At 44.9% G+C, this 16374-nt stretch overlaps 1 protein-coding gene across 1 annotated transcript in view; it reads left to right on the top strand.

The window, feature by feature from the left end:
• The window catches only part of SDK1 (sidekick cell adhesion molecule 1), a 385562-nt gene that overhangs the window by 327557 nt on the left and 41631 nt on the right, over positions 1-16374 (top strand). The window contains exons 32-34 of the mRNA XM_084216867.1: positions 619-689; positions 5873-6008; positions 9933-10034. Of these exons, the coding sequence (XP_084072993.1) occupies positions 619-689; positions 5873-6008; positions 9933-10034 (309 nt within the window). The remainder of the gene's footprint in view (positions 1-618; positions 690-5872; positions 6009-9932; positions 10035-16374) is intronic.

Genomic DNA, 16374 nt, shown 5'->3' with positions numbered 1-16374 from the left:
GAGCATTTATTCTGCTGAGCAGCCCCAGTGCTGCCACTTGAGCATTGCACTGTGGAGGGCTGTGAGCTCCTGATAAGCCTTTGCTTGGTGTCTTTGAGCTGCTGTGGAGTGTCTGGGAATGCCATGGGCAGGGAAAGGGTTAATCTGTGGTAAATCAAGCTGTCCTGGCTAAAATAATGTGTGGTTATGTGACACACACTCCTAAATTCAACGTGGGCTTGCCCAAAAGGTGGGAAAAAAATCTCCTGAAAAATGTGGGAGCAGTTTTCTCACCCTTTGGAGCCAGCACACGGCTGGGTGAAGTTCCTCACAGATGGGTATCTGGGGGTCTGTGAGCAGCTGGCTGCTGCAGCTTCCTCCAGGTTTATGCCCTGGGCTCTTCTTGCTCTGCTCAAGCTGCCAAGGCCCCAGGTAGAGCAGGGGATGTAAGAGGAGTGCCTGGCTTCTCCCTGGGCTCCAGCATCCACATCCACCATGCTGCTTTTGGGACCCACCATGAAGGAGCTGGGCTAGATTTCCTTCAGCAGTGAAGAAAAAGAACTTGATGAATGAAAGAAAAGCTGTCCCTTTTCCACCCTCTTGCTGAAACTGCTTTTGTTTCCTTTTTCTCTTGTTTAGTTCCAGATGAACCACCCAGCTCTGTGTTAGTAACTCCCCACACGACTTCCTCTGTCCTTGTGCAGTGGCAGGTAGGTAAAATGAAAAATTCTGATGTTCCTGTGAACAATTTTTTGGTTGCTTTAACTTGTTGAATTTAAGGGTACATTGCCAGGGACATTTTCTTGAGCTGGAAGCATTGTACTAACATTGAAGGACTGCAGCTACTTCCTTATTTGCCTGATCTAGCATAAATTTTAGTGATGAATGGCGATTCCTGTCAGTTGCTTTTACTTTGTGCCCCACTGGGGCACTGGTAAAGGAGTGCCTGTAGCCATGTCCAAGATTGTTTCTTGTCAGATTCTTCTGCCCTTTCATTGCTCTCCATGGATGTGCATCTTTACACAGAAAATACTCCACGGAGATGGTGTTGGTAAGATCAGGTAATCAAAAGCACATGTTGTGCACAGCCTCCTCCTGCTGCTGGAATGATCAGAAGCCTGAGATCAGTGCCTGAGATCCCATTCATACCTCTGAGGAGCTCCACATGCCCTCTTGACTCTTTGAGAGGGAAACATTGAGTTTCTTCAGAGAAAAGAAAGGAAGTTTGAGCTCTCTGCAGTCTCTCCGGGTTGGATGGGGAAGTATTTGTGTCAAGTCTGCATTTTTTATTGGCATTTCCTCTGCCTTCCTTTATCTCTCAGTCCTGGCCTCCTGGGAGATGCAGGAACATTTTGTGATCCAGTGCATGAGGTTTCTTTTTGCAGAGTGGGCATTAATAGAGGGACCCCAGTGGGCACATTATCCATAACCCATCCTGGAGAGCCTCTGCCCACCCTGCTCCCCAGACAATGCCCCCCAAACATCATAAGGATGACTTTGGACAGATTGCATTATAGTGAAAAATGTACATATGCATTTACAGTACAGATGGGACTACTTGCATTTTTGGAAGAAAAAATATATGGATGAGGGTGTGTTTATTGGTGTGCAGCAGCACTTGAAAATCTGCCTGGCTGTGCTGCTGGGTGCCTGGCCCCAGCTCACACAGGAGAATCCTGAGCAGCAGCATTGCTTACAGCATGTTGAGCAAATAGGAGAAATGCTGAGCATTTTTACCAGAGGAATTTTGGAGAGATGCATATTTACCTCCCCACCTACAACAAGATCCCCCAGCAAAAGGGAAAAAGGAGCAGAAAGAGAGGACAAAGAGGATGTGAGGCACGATGGACCACAGAAATAAACGTTCCCCCAGCTGACTGATTACTGGTGTGTAGTTAATGTGAAATAGGTGGTTGTTTAGGTAATTGGATGCTTTTCATTTCATGAAAGTGAAATGGGGTTGTTGTGCCAGAGCCATCTCAAGGGAGTTGTGGGCGATTATATGTCATTACCACATGTATATTAATAGGTCCTGGTAATTCAACCGTACTATATTTTTCAAATAAACAAAAATCTTGAAGTCCCACAATAGCCTCCAATTAAGAGGAAGTTTCACAGCAGTGTCTAAGAAATAATGTAAACTGAAAACAGCAGTCAAGCTAAATGGGAGAGTGGATTTCCAAGCAAAGCTAAATTTTTAACTTTGAGCTGTGTTAATAATTCACAAAACAAATTCTCGATGCACTATCTGGGCTTTCAGCTGCTTGGTCCAATCAGTCCATTATTTCTAAATTTAAAGGAGGAAGAAAATAAGTAATTTCCAGTGAGGTCTGTTGTATCAATAATGCAGGGTTATTTCAAATGTTCTGGAGGATGTTACACTTAACATCAGGATCATGTACTGTTCTGCTTCTACCTTAGAGATAACAATTACTCAAACTTACATTTCAGTCTTTATTTATTTATTTCTCTTTAGAAACAGCACAAAGATGTTTCTCTTACTTCTGTACAACATTATGGGCTGCCACTCATAACCATTTTACCTATTTCAGCAGATCCCCCAGGCCTTTCTACAAAATCCTAAATAATCCATTACATCAAAAGCAGAGTTTTGTCCACAGAGGACAGAGAGGAGGGGGAAGACCTGACCTTTTAGCAGAGTACCCTTTCCAGGAAAGAATCATCATTTCCATGGCAAAAAGAGAGACAGTTTGCAAGCTATTTATTTTCTGAGCTTTCCTGTCCTAAATCTCAAGGAAGGAAAAAATGGAGTGGAGAATCACAGGATAGCATAAGAAAGCAATGTTTTCTTTTTATATATTGTTTTATAAGAAACAGGAGCATCAGTGTTGGGTCACAAGGAGAAATTAAGCTTCACTTGTAAGGCAGTTACATGGCAGAGCAGGGAGTCACAGTCTCCTCCTCATCTTCAGCAGGGTTTTCTTTTAGAGTTATGCAGGATATTCCACTTCAGGTTTTGGTTTTTTTTCTCCTAAATTAAAAAAAAAGTTTATTAGTAATTAAAATAGAAAAAGTCATAGGTAGGGGAAGACACTGCTGTGCTGTGGAGCCCTTCTCTGCAAGGACACCATCAGGGCTAAAGTAACTTCAGTGTAATACAGAAAACAAAAATTCAGAAGACTGAAAAGAAAAAAGAAAATACCAGGAGAGAGATACTGATAATTTCCAGTAACCCCACCTCATCTCCTTGCACAGTCGAATGTTCAGCTGGTCCATGAGCAGTGACATCACAGGGCAGCCCTAGAGGAACCTGGCACTTTATTTGGTCTATTTTCTTAGTCCCTTGGACAAGGGGCTCTCAGCCTGAGACTAGGAAAGGCTGTTGTACAAGAGCTTGATTTATTTGCCTTGTAAAATGCAGTCGTAGAGGGAATATGATTGCCCTTTCTAAAATACATCACAGGAGTAAACACCCCACAGGGAGAAGAACAATTTAACCCAAAAGGCAATGTTAGCACAGGAACAAATGGTTAGAAACTGGCTATGAATTATTTAGAATGGAAATTAAATGAATGTTTCTAACTGCCTGAGTGGTGAGGCTGGGAACAGCTTCCATCAGGATTATTGGGAGGCTGAAGAATCAGCTTTGTTTCTGGTTGGTTGTTCTGATCTGGTTTCAGGAGGTTGTTCTGTCTGTGAAAGAAGCTTTCAGCAGGTGGGGTTCTGCATGGGGAGCTCCCAGCCCTGATGATCCTTGAGGTCCCTTACAATCCTGTATCCACAGCTTCACTCTCTACTCAGATCCCAAATAACAGTGAAAGGTGGTCAGAGCTTTGCCAGAGGATGGAGCACAATGATGGGCATGAAATGATGGAGAAGAGATCTCTCCCCAGGCAGAGCAAGTGGAATCTTGGGAGGGTTTGGGTTGCTTTCAGCAGGCTCTGTGCAGGAGCAGGTGTAGTTTCCTCATACTCTGCTTCATGTGATTTCCTTTTTTTGATTTCCATAAATTGCAGTCTTTCTACTTAATTCCTTCAGCCCTCACCCAAGGTAAGGTCCTTGGCACTGAGACAGGGCAGTTCTCTCCCTCTTCTTGCCATTGTAATGGAGTAATGGAAAATTCATGTCATTTCTGGAAGCAGAATTACCAAAGATCTTCCTCATTTCTGTCAAGATGTCCTTATTTTTTCATTAAAATTGCATGGGGCATTACCTTCTATTGTGACAGTGTTTCACACCAGCAGTTAATTTTTACATAATGCTTTTCCTTAGTAAACTTCTCAAGGCTGGTAGGGATTTTTCTGGATTAACGGCAAGATTATCATTAAAACCCTTTTCATTTATACTTTCAGCCCCTTAAATTTCAGTTAAAGAATCTTTAGAAGATAAATGGCTCAAGGCATCTCTTCTCTGCAGCTCTTATCCTGCATTAGACTCAGGAAAGTAATTTTTTCTCCAAAACATGAGGAATCCCTTTGCTTGTCTCTACCTAAGCAAGCCACCCAGATACAAATCTCCTTTCCAGTGTGCCAGCTGTGTGTCTGTAGCTGAAGAAGGATGTGAGGGGCTGCTGGAGAAGCGTTGCTGAGTTGTTTTTTCTTTGAGCATCTCCTAACATGATGCTGAAAGAAAAAAAAAAACCATATTTGAGCCATCCCATGGCTGCATGTGCCAAACTGCTTTGAGCTGTTATGGAGGAGCCCTTGGTCCTCCTCTGTGCCCACACCAGAGCCCATCACACTCTAACTTCTCTCTAAATGACTGTAGGAGGTTTTCATTAGACCTAGTTTTGTCTTCCTAATCAAAGCCAGAGCAATTTTTATTATTCCTTTTTATTTTCCTTTTTATTTGATCATCAGTCTTTCAGTAAAATAATGCCAAATGAAGACTGTCTTGTGATCAGTCCCCAAGGAAAAGAGAGAAATTCTGTCTGTGACAAAATAATTTATTTCCTTTTGGAAGCAGGGAAACACTGTTTGGCTGTTCCAGTGTTGGTGGAAGGCAACCTGCATTTCCAGGGAGTGCTCATTTTTACTTTTCATCCCACCCAGGTTTCTGTGGACCAAGAAGGAAAGGAGCTTGGTTCATTGTGTGGATTTTTCAGTCAAGAACCTTTTGCAATGGCCACATCTGAGCAAAATCCTCAAAGTTGCCTTTAATTGTGCTTTTCAGACCACACAACCTCCAGCCCAGTGCGTTATTGATGTGTGTTTTCAGCAGAGCACAGAGCTGTTGTGTTGTGATTTCAGGGTTTACCTCAGAACCCGGGTCCCTCCCTTGAAAATTCCCTCCCAGATGTGTCAGTCACCTCTCCTCTCCCTCCCTGACCCCTCCCAGCACTGTCTGTCAATCCTGGAGTTCCAGAAGGGTGTCAGTGATTGGCAGATTCAAAGGATGCCCTCTACCCCCGGGGGCACTGGGCCATCCAGGTGTCCTTTGTCCCTTGAGACCTCCCCTCCTGTGCCTGGCTGGTGGCTCCCTGCCCCTTCCCTGCCCTCTCCCGGGGTTAAAGGAGCAGCAGCCACGGGGTCAGGAGTTCTGCTGGAGCTGCTGTGGGTTCAGAGGCCAGAATAAAGCTCTGGATCCAAACCCTCCATCAGAACCCACACCTTTCCTTCCCCATTGCCCTAAAGCTTCTCCCCCAGAGGTAAACCTGAGGAGTGGTCCCTGCATGGAGGAGGCTCCATCCCAGCACCACCAGAGCTCCTGCACACCTGGACTTGTCCCCAAGAACCCACCTGCTGCACACAGGCAGCCAAAAGTGTCTGTGGGGTCAAACACCACAGTTTGGTTCAGCAGCAAGGGCAGACAAGCTCAGGCAATCCCAGCTGGCTGTGTTGGCAATAATTGCCATGCAGAGCCGCTGCCCCGGTGCTGGGTGTGTTGCCAAGCCCATCCTGACCCACCTGTTCTTCACCTGGGTGTTTTGCAGCCCCCCAGGGTGGAGAGCGTGAACGGGCTCCTGCTGGGATACCGCATCTACTACCGTGAGCTGGACTACGACACCGGAGCTGGGACAGAATCCAGAACCATCCAGAACCCCTCAGCCCTGAGAGCAGAGCTCACACGTAAGCCTAAAATATCCCACAGTGGTAATCTGTCATTACATCATTACACTGCACACCCCTCTCTCTCCCCATGGAAATAAAATGTCAGTCTAAGAGAGCTGGGAATAATTCAGGTTTTACACAATCAGCCTGAAGATGCTGAAAAATGCGAGTGACTTGAGTGTGATCAGCATTGGAATGGTCTGTGCTGATCTCTGCAGCACGCTGGAATTGATGGTCTGTCCCCCACGTACCCTCTGATTTCCTGCTTCCCCTACCTCCACTTCATAATTACCCTGGTACACTTTGTTCTGCCTTCAAACGAGAGACACTTCATTTTCCTCAGCTGGCAACTTTTTCCTTTCTTGCTGGTTTTTTTCAATAGTTTTTATAATTGACGTTTTGTTTCTCTTTTTATAGTATGAGGAAAACACCTGAGGAGAATTTTAAAATAGAATTTTTATAATTTCAAAGTGCTTGTCCACATTTTAGAAGAAAATAGCAAAGATGAGCAAGAATTTTTGGTGCCTGCTTTCCATTTTAGACACTGGGATTTATGGCTCACATGGAAAGAAGGTGGAGAGGGAAAGGAATAATAGAAAAAAATGAAAAGGCTTTTTAGATAAAGGGTAGAAAGGAAATCAGAGGGAAGAATAGGCAGAATAAGATGATGTGAGGCAGACATGTGAACACTCAGTAGCTTGAGAAATAAAGTCCAGCAATGAGATGTGCTCATGTAGGGACCAGCTTTTGTCCTCTTCAATGTCACTGGAATATTCAGAATAAGATAATACTCCAAGAGCAGCAGAATAGAGTTCAGTGAGACTATTTTAATATCTTATATCATTTGCCATGCTTTCCTGAACCTATAGAAGTGATTTCTACAAAAGCAGGAGTGAATTTTAATGTGGGTGTGGATAAGTGGGTGCTTTAAATATAAAGTGAGCCCCTGACTCTGACCTCACTTACGTGGTCAGAGCTAATGAGACTTCTCAGACTGAGCAGCTTGAACCAGGACAGAGATGTAAAGCTCTCAAAGGTGTAGGAATGCAGAAGGGTTTTTCTCAGACAAAAACTGAATGACTGACAGTGTACATTATGAAATCATGAATTTGGATGCTCTCACAAGATGGGGAGCCTGTGAAACCAACCAGTTTTGTCTTTTCCCTCTTCTTGTCTGGCCCTGCAGCTATATTCCTAATTACTGTAGAGGAGAAAAAACAAGCTGTACCTCTCCAGGGAGTCAAGAGACAGAGAGAGCAAGGGGTGGAGACAAATGTATTTTAAGATAAATGTCCCTCTTTCTCCTCATACTTCTCACCTTAGAACACCTCTGTTGCTCACTGACCCACAGTTTTGCACAGCTTAGCATATTATTACAATTCACTCACAGCAGGAATCTTGAATTCTTTCAGTGAAACTGTGGGAAATCAAATTCACGCTTAAAGAAACAGGTCCTGCCCTGATGTAAGTGTTCACTTTGTGGTCCACCTTCCAGCTCAGCACTCTGCAGCTCTTCAGGTTTTGAATTTTGCATCTCGAAAAATCAGGATGTAACGCACCACTGAGAGCTTTCGCCCCTAGAAATCATTTCATTTTTACTCATTTGTTCTATTTAATCTAAAAGCCAGAACATCTTTGTGTTGTGTATTTGTGAGTTCTCTGTTTGAGGAGGAAATGAAACAGCCCCATGTGGGCGAGATGCTCTCGATGTGTTACGAGAGAGTGATGTGATTTTATTGCCCTTCAAGGTATATTCCTAAAGCTTAAACTGTGTATGGGTGTGCTGCCTCATTTGCCTCTGTCTCTGCTGTACATCATTTGCAATAACTATTTCCTTGCACTGTAACAAGCTTTCTGCTTTGCTTACCCTGAATAGCCCAAAGCAGCTTCAAGACAGTGAACAGCAGCTCTGCATTAACGACGTATGAATTAACACGTAAGTGCACATTGCCTTCAGTTGAGACTCTTTGTAATGTTCAAAACATACCATGGGCAAACTCCTGTGGCTCTCCTCCGTGGATCCAGCAGAAATCAACACAGATTAATGACTTTGGCTTTCTCCAGTTTCTTTTTCTTTAAGCCTTTACTTCCCCTACACCCAGAGACATCGATGATGCAAGTAGGTAGCTGTTGTAAAAATGTGGCTGCTGGGAAGGTAAAACATTAGTGACTGTAAGAACCCAGCATTGCTGATGCTAAATGAATTTTGATTCACTGGCTATATATTCTGCAGTCCATCTGAGTTTAGCTGTATCACATCATTAGTCCTATGATTCAAGCATTGCGATGCTGGGGCATTCCATGGAGTGCAAGGCCAATTTAGAAAGGGCCCAATGAATTTATGTGCATCTCCAGAGGTGTTTTCAATTGGAAATGAATAAAATAACATTCGACAGAGTTAAAAGGCAAGTTGCTTTGTGGTGCTGATGGTTCACTAGATAGGTTTTGCCCAAGGCTTTTGAGTCACAGATTGTGATGGACTAAAAAAAAGAAAAAATGAAGCCTGATCCCCACTGAAAGTTGCATGCATGAACTCTCATGTTCCATTTTCTTCCACATCCAGTTAACACTAAAATCTCCCTTGTGACTTCTCATGGCAAAAAAAATAGTTTCCCTGTGCAAGCTGCCCAGTACTATACTTGTGTACCTTGCTATTGTTTGTTTATGAACTCAGCACTGTTATTTCAGATTCGCTTGCTCCATTTTTTGCAGTCCGTCCAAATTTAGTGACATGACATTTAAAAAATTTGGGATATGTTAGGTATAATTTACTCTATGCCAGAGACTGGGGAATGATGCTGAAGTCACAGTCAGATATTGGAGCACAACACACATCAACAGTTCTGTGACACTGAAATTAGGCAAACTTGCCTAATTAGACTTTTTGAACCATACCAAACCAATGGCACACTGTCAGCCCTGTGTTAAGGGGACTCTGATTCATAGATAGCAGGGAAAATTATTGGCAAAGGGAGAAATTTGGACCTCTGGCCATGCGTGTCTTAATTCAATGCTCATTTAAATAGAGCAATTTATATTATTGATTGCCCTCTTACTCTAATTTCCCTGTTAAGTATTGTAGATGATAAATTTATCTGTTAGGATTGATTCTTTCATCCTGAAAATGCAAAATCTGAACCTGCTCAGGCGTTGCCTCCCTCAATGACGATGATGTGATTCTGCTCCACCCTCGTTGCATCTGTTAATTACCCACAAACAATTGGGGTTTTTAGATTTTTTCACGCTTCTCTCACTCTCCCACCTCATCTGTCAGAGTAGTTTCTCTGTGTCAGCGAAGAAATTTGCTGCCTGGTGGCCAAATGGAGTCCAGCCTTCAAATTCTCCTTTCTGGTTGTGATTGATGGTTGGACTGTGGTCACGTTGGAGGAGAAGATCCCTGTGGAGGACCTGGAATGGGACTCCAGATTCCCCACTGCAGCTCTCCCTGTGTGCCTGCTCCAGCTGTTCTAGAGCAGTGCAGTTGCCAGATGGCCCCCCTAAAGGAGCATTTCAGGGATTAGGCAAATGCTGGGCAGGCTCTTCCCTACCAGTGCAGATCAAAATGAGACCTTATGGTGACATTCAAAGCCAAATCCTGCCATTTTCTGTACTTAAGAATGACCTAGAGATGTTCCTCTGGTTAGTTATCCATAAGAAATAGAGAGAAATCATTATTCCTCTTACTGGAGCGACGCTGTGAGGAAATTCTGGAAAATCCTGCCATTTCATCACAAATATCTTTGAAAATGATGCAAATACTGTTGTGATGTGTGAATTCAGGAGGGCTTGATGTAGACATTGCACTATTGTACAGCTCTATTGCCCCTGTTCTATTCTGAGAGACGAGTCAGGCGATAAAGAGGTGTTGGAGTCTAAAAGATAGCTGTAATATGGTATAAATCATAATATATAATATTAAAATGTAATATTTTACTTTTTCAGAATTGAAGAAATACAAGAGATATGAAGTACTAATGACAGCATATAATGTCATTGGTGAGAGCCCTACCAGCACACCAGTGGAGGTGTTTGTGGGTGAAGCAGGTAGGTGAAATTTTAATATCAGCATGTTGTAGTATTCTCCAGATAATGTTCAATTGTCCAGGAAAGGCATTATTTGAAAAATTCCCCAGTCATTATTGCTGACAGTTTTTTGTTGTCTGCTCTCCTGGAATAGGCACTGGCAGTTTCTTGCCATTGGAAAACCAGTTGGTCTGCAGGAAGGAGGGAATAAAGGACATTTGAAAGAAAGAAAAGAAAATATTTTTGGAGTTGCAGGAGGATGACTGTTCATACCAAATTAGCTTGAGGGAAAAATTGACTCAAGTTAAAAAAGTGAAAAGTGGAGCACAGGAAAGCCACAAGGGAAAAGAAACAAAACTACAAAACAAGGGAGACTCAGAAAGCTGATCCTTTCATTTTATGACTCCCTGTGTAGAGACATTGCCTGGCACCACACCTGGCTGTGTTTTTGTGTTCTTGAGGCAAGGAGATGCATGTCTGGTTTAGTGCTACTTTGGAGGCAGGCTCGGGTGCTCCCAGGAGTGTGCAGACTGTCCCTGCACCCAGCCCCAGTCAGTGGCACTGTTCAGGCCTTGGCTTATCTGGATCTGGTGCCTGAGTCCTTCTTGATCATTTTAAAATCCCCCCACTGGAAGGCTGGAGGTGGAAATCAGGACAGAAGAGTTGAGCAGACGCTTCTGTGAATGCCCTGAGGAGCGGGTGGTTTGTGAGAGCCCAGATAACCCCCAGCCAGGCTGTCCCCCCCGAAAATCCAGCTGGGAAGGGCAGGACTGCAATAGCTGCTGCCCTCCTGCAGGCCAGCAGGGCTGTGGTTATGGTGATCCCAGCTGGAGGGAGGCTGCCTCTGAAATCCTCCTTAGTTCTGGTCTCCATTGCTGCAGCAGCAGCGTTTGAAGCTCAGAGCAAGGGGGGCAGCTCGACCCTCCCGTTGCTTGGCCCAGCAGTGGAGCTGATTGCACTTTGTTCTGTGTCTCGGGGCTGTGGGATGGAGGAGCTATCAAAGCCAGCACTAATTCATTTCATTATTACTCATTAAACATTCTATTGCTCAAAACTAAGCAAAGCACATTTTTTTAAGAACTCTACTGCGCATTTTTTTAAACTCTGCTTAACCTTTTCTTTTCAAATATGGTGCAACATTCACCATCTTTCTTTGAAAACCTCATAAATTAATCAGAGCAGCGTTGTCCTGGAGAGACAGCTGGCAATATTTACATTTTTTTCTAGTTTGCTTCTGCTCCAACTTACTTCTGCAACTGCAGCAAAGAAAGTCCCAGGTGGAGCCAACTGTATCTGGCTTCAAAACACATTTTTGTTTCTGAGCTAAGTATCTCCCTGCTGCAAATGGAGCCAGCACATGCACTTTTACACATGTACACAGCATGGGAAATCAGCTGGGGAAAACAAGGAAATGCTGTTATATTGTGTCTTTTAATCCCACAGTCCAGATCTTGCTATCATGACTCAGAGAACAAGGCAATGGAAGGAGACAGACTTGGGAGGACACTGAGATAATTACAGGACCCCTGAGTGTCTGAAGGGAGGGGGGCTGGAATTAGATGAGCTTTGAGATCCCTTCCAACTCAAACCATTCTGTGCTATCCAGGAGGCCCCCTCTCCCAGGCAGGACTGGTGTGTCTGAAGTTGTAGTGTGTGACTTGGCTGTTGTTTTAGAGTTCCTGGATTTACCTCTGGAAAGGGACCATCCAGGTTCACACAGCAGAGATGATGAATGTAGGATCTTCCTGCCGATTTTCACTCTTGTTGTGTGAAGTTATTACACTTTGTTATATAACTGCCTCTTCCACCTCCAGAACTGGCTGTGATTTATACTGTGAGTAAAGTGATTGGAGATGGTATTGCAATTTAAGTTTTAAATTGATTTGTGACACCTTTGAGTTAAAGTGTGCTGTGGAAATACAAGGTTTTTGCTGTTATTGTTTGCTCAATGTTCTTACCCACAGTAAAGGCAGTTAAGCAGCAAGCTGGAAAAAAATGAGTCTGCTCAGCTCCAGCAATGAGGCATCCAGGTTAAAAACAGAGAAAAGCTTCCCAATAAACAAGTGCTGACACAGGCACAGCACTGGACACAGAGTGAGTGAAGGTGGCCAGTCCCTGTGCTGAAGCTCTCAGGTAGCTCTTGTCTCAGTGCTGTTAAATGGGGCCTGGTTCTGCCCTAAGCACTGCAGTAATTCTGGGAGAGGGGAGAACATTCTTCTCTGGCTCGTAAAAAGGGATACACAGCCTTTGTGCCTCTGGGGAAATGTGCTGGGCTTAGGCCAGCTCAGTCAAAACACCCATTTCTGCTGGGTGTTCCTATTGCTGTTGGTTGTGCTGTTCAGCTTCTACAGAGTGGTGCAGGAGGAGTGTCTGTGATTCCTTCCTTCCTTCTCTCTTGTACTCTCCCCCTGTTAGATTTGAAAATTTCCCTATGATCAGACCTGGATTTTTACAGTAAAAGTTCCAGTAGGTAATGGAACTACCTGAAAAGCTTGAGTGGGGAAAAAAGCTACTAAAACCAACCTTCTTCAAGTTTTTCCAATTAAATGAGCAAAATACACCCAAATGGGGAGTTTCTCTCCAGCCCTGGAGTGCTCTTGAGCAGCCTGAGCAGGTCTTCCCTGCCTCTGACTGATGGGCAGGTGGAAATTCTGGGGGAGAACAATGGGCCAGCCATGAGTAAAAGGTCTCTGTAGCCCAGCTTGCATGGTGAACAGGAAAGCTGGATGCCAGTGGTTTGGATCTTTTTGGGTTTTTTGTTTTATTCTACAGGCACAGGAAATGCTTTCCCTTTTTTGGGTAGCCCATAAGATCAAAGGCTTCCTTTTGAATTCTGCCTGGATTCTGGCAGAACTCACTGGTGTGGAGAGCAGTTCTTGCCCAAGATGGCAGAGTGGGCTGGGAGTCCTTGAGCTCAGCACAGCTGGGGAGGATGTGCTGCCTGTTCAGTCTGAGCAGAGCCCGTGTCCTTCCCCCACCTGCCTCAAGCATCTGCATCCCTCTCCTCCAAGGCCCAGAAGATCCTCTAACTCTGCCTTTTTAGAGCTGGCTGCAGCTCTGCCCTGCTCATTAGAGAACCATGTGCATCTCCTGACAAATGACAGAAAAATTGAAAGCCACCACTTGCAGAAATTAGGAAGGGAGTCGCAGCCCCGCTGGCAAGCCCCCTTTTCGCCTTGTTAATTCATTTAACAGTTCAGCTGTCAGGGATGCTGGCTCTGATTGGGGAGGCAGTGAGTGTTCAGCAGAGGCTGGCTACTGATATTCATCCCAGCCCCAAACGCAGCTGCTACCAGAGGTGCTGTTCTGCTCCACTGAAATTAAGACTCTGTTAGAGCAGCCACTATATCAAGAGCATTATTCTACCAGGTTGCTGTCACCACCTGATTGTGTGGGGGGCTCTGGAGTTCGGGAGACTCCACTACCTGCATTTTAATTAAACAGAAATCACAGGTTTGGGCCAAACGTGCTTCACCTAATTTGGGAAGGTGAATAAAGTAAAATGTGGCAATACAAATCCTGTGCTAACGAGCCTGTAGCCTTCAGTGCTTCTCCCGTATACTGCAAAGCTGTTTTGGATGAAAAGTAATGAAATTCATCATTTCTTCCAGCAGCTGTTGCTGGAGTAGAGTGAGTGTGTGCAGAAAGGGGGTGGCAGAAGGGGTGAAGTGCTTCGAGAGACATCAGCCTTTAAACAGGTTGTAAATCCATTTGTGTGAAGAGGGGAGTGATGTGTGTCATTATAACTGATGGTGACATTGGTGACCTTCAGAATTCACAAGAACTGATGAGGCCGGGTTGTTGTTGTTGTTCTTTTTAATGATGATCTCTGAGAGCTGGTTCTGTAATGGGAAAGGCAAGGAGTAAAAAGAGCTGGGAGACAAATCCCTTTGTTTGGTAGTCCTCCACTGAAATGCCACTTTAGTTGTGCCATCATCTTTCAGAGAGCATTACCTGGCTCTCTCATTTTCTTCCAAGTGGAACTGTAGCTTGGAAAAGAACAGGAATGGAACGGAGTGATGTCTGCGTCTTACCTCTGTCTTCAAAAGCTGAATCCACCTCTTAGTGCAAAACTAGCAGACACCAAACCAAATTTCTTCGTGTTATGTGCAATTATTTTCATCTGCCCTCCTGCCTGCAGCTCCACAGGTGTTCCTGGACTTCACAAATTTTATTTAATTCACCCGTAGCTGACACAGGAAGATCTGCTCTGCCAGTAATGTCAGGGGAAGCACTTGGAGCTGCCTGGCCATCTCCAGCATTTTGCAGGCCAGAAACAGAAACCACCTGGAAAGCTCCAAGACTAAAAATAGTGCAATAGGTTTGGGACAGAAAAGGCTACACTGAGAGAGCGAGCCATGATAAGGACAAAGAAGCCGTGTAAGGAAGCAAAGACTTGACTCCAAGTACTTGGCTCCCCTCTAGAGACTGCTTCCAGCACAGAGCTCTTGTCCCTTCTTACCTGGTTGTCTGTGCTGGGGTGACATCCCTTTGTGCTGAAGGCAAGGAAGGTTGGCAGGACAAGGCTCCTTTGCTCTTGGCTGCTTTCATCTCTTCTTCAGGCCTCGCTCCTTCACGTGTGCACTCCAGATCCCCCAGTGGTGTCACCTCGGTCCCTTTCTGGAGAAGGGGGTCCCTCAGTGCTGCCTGGGCCCCCCTTTTCTCTTACAGCACAGCAGCTTTATCTCCTCCCCTGCCCCAAAGAGCAGAGGAGACGCTGTGTGGAGTCCCCTGTGCCTCCTTGTTCTCGGGCTGGGAGAGGAATGACAGGATTCCAGCAGATGGGAGCTGGCAGCCGCGCCCTGCCGCGGCCCCTGGCTGTGCTCCCCTATCTCGGTGGGACACGTGGGCTGGCTGTGCCTCTGCAGATAGCAGCACGTTGCTGCTGGCACAGCTGCAAGAGCTGGGTGGGCACTGCCATCCCAGATGCCACTGGAGGAGGGAAGAGAAGGATTATCATGGCCATTTCACATTGCAGCAGTCTAAAACCTGTCAGCCCTGGGGACAGTATCTTCCCTCGATAAACAAAAGGGGATGGAGGGAAGCTCTTGGGGAATGGAATGGTAAATGAATTATTGGTTTCACGTGCTCAGACTTTAAACAAAGGGCAACTTTGGCATGTTAAGAGCAACAAGCCTTTGAAATAAAAGGGTGTTTGTCTTTTAATTGCTGCCACCTCTGTAGAGCAGCAAGAGGCAACTTTTGAGGGATGGCAGGGTGTTAGAAACTGGTTGTCCTTTTCACCTCCCCTTTAAATTTAAAGAACCTGCAGAGCTGTTCCAATGGGATGCTCAGTTCTGGATGAGCTTTACCCCGTCATTCTGGGAACGCCTTGCTCCAGGAGTGACACTGGGTTGCCATCCTGTCCCAGGAAGGAAAAGGTCTCCTCTCAGCTTTTCCAACAATGTGCTAAAAGACAGAGTAAAGTCAGAGCACAGCAAGAAAGGCAAACTGTAGGAAGATGGAAGGGAAAAAAGACATTTCCTGGTTGGTCTGGGAAAGTAACCTCTTTCCAGTTTCTCTTGGAATTCAATTCACATGTGTGCCAACAGCATCCCATTTCTGAGAGCAGGACTGGCCACTGGGCACATCCCATCAGTGTTTCTTGGTGGATTTTAAACTTCTCCAGTTTCACTCTATGTGCAGGGGCTCAACTAAGAGCTTGTCTGCAGCAAGTCCAATTTGGATTTGTTGTTCCCCTCAGTGCAGCTCCACTGGAGGGAACGGGACTGTTGATAGCATGTGGCTGTGGGATCTAATCCTGCAGGGCTGTGACAGGACAGTAGAAAATAACAAACTAAAGTGTGCCCACATCAGAGCATTAGTCACTGCTTGTGTGCTACTGGTATTGTTACAAAGCTGGGGAGTTGTGGAAATGAATTTTCTCTGTAAGGCTTGGCTCCCTTTCCTACTCAAACTGGCTATTTTTTAAGGGTAATTTTATATTCCTAATCTGTTTACAGATGATGTGAAGGTTTTGCTAATTAGACTTCCAAATTCGGTAGCTTAGCTCAGTAGCTGCTCTTACAATGGCAAGACAGAAAGTAACCGTGCCAGTGTGAGTCTGTGGAAGAAGTGTCCTTAATGTCAACATGTCAAAAAGACATCCCTGCAGCTCTCTGGAGACTGAAATCTAATGTCAAGGCAGAAGGAAGCAAAGTCTGAGAGTCGTAGTGCTGTCAAAGCAAGTTATTCTACCATATAGGAGAGGGAATTTTAAGCGAATGCACTGGAAAGCAGTGTCCAGATTGAGACATAGATTTGATGGGCTTATTTGACATCTTTAATTCTCCATTGACAGTCCAAAGCTCCCTAAAATGATTTGCAATGTTTTCATGCTGCAAGTAAAAGCCGAACGCGC

Source organism: Fringilla coelebs (genome assembly GCF_963513975.1).
Source record: "Fringilla coelebs genome assembly, chromosome: 16".
NCBI lineage: Eukaryota > Metazoa > Chordata > Aves > Passeriformes > Fringillidae > Fringilla > Fringilla coelebs.
The sequence above is the reverse complement of the archived record's forward strand: the minus strand, read 5'-3'. Positions and strand labels throughout refer to the sequence as shown.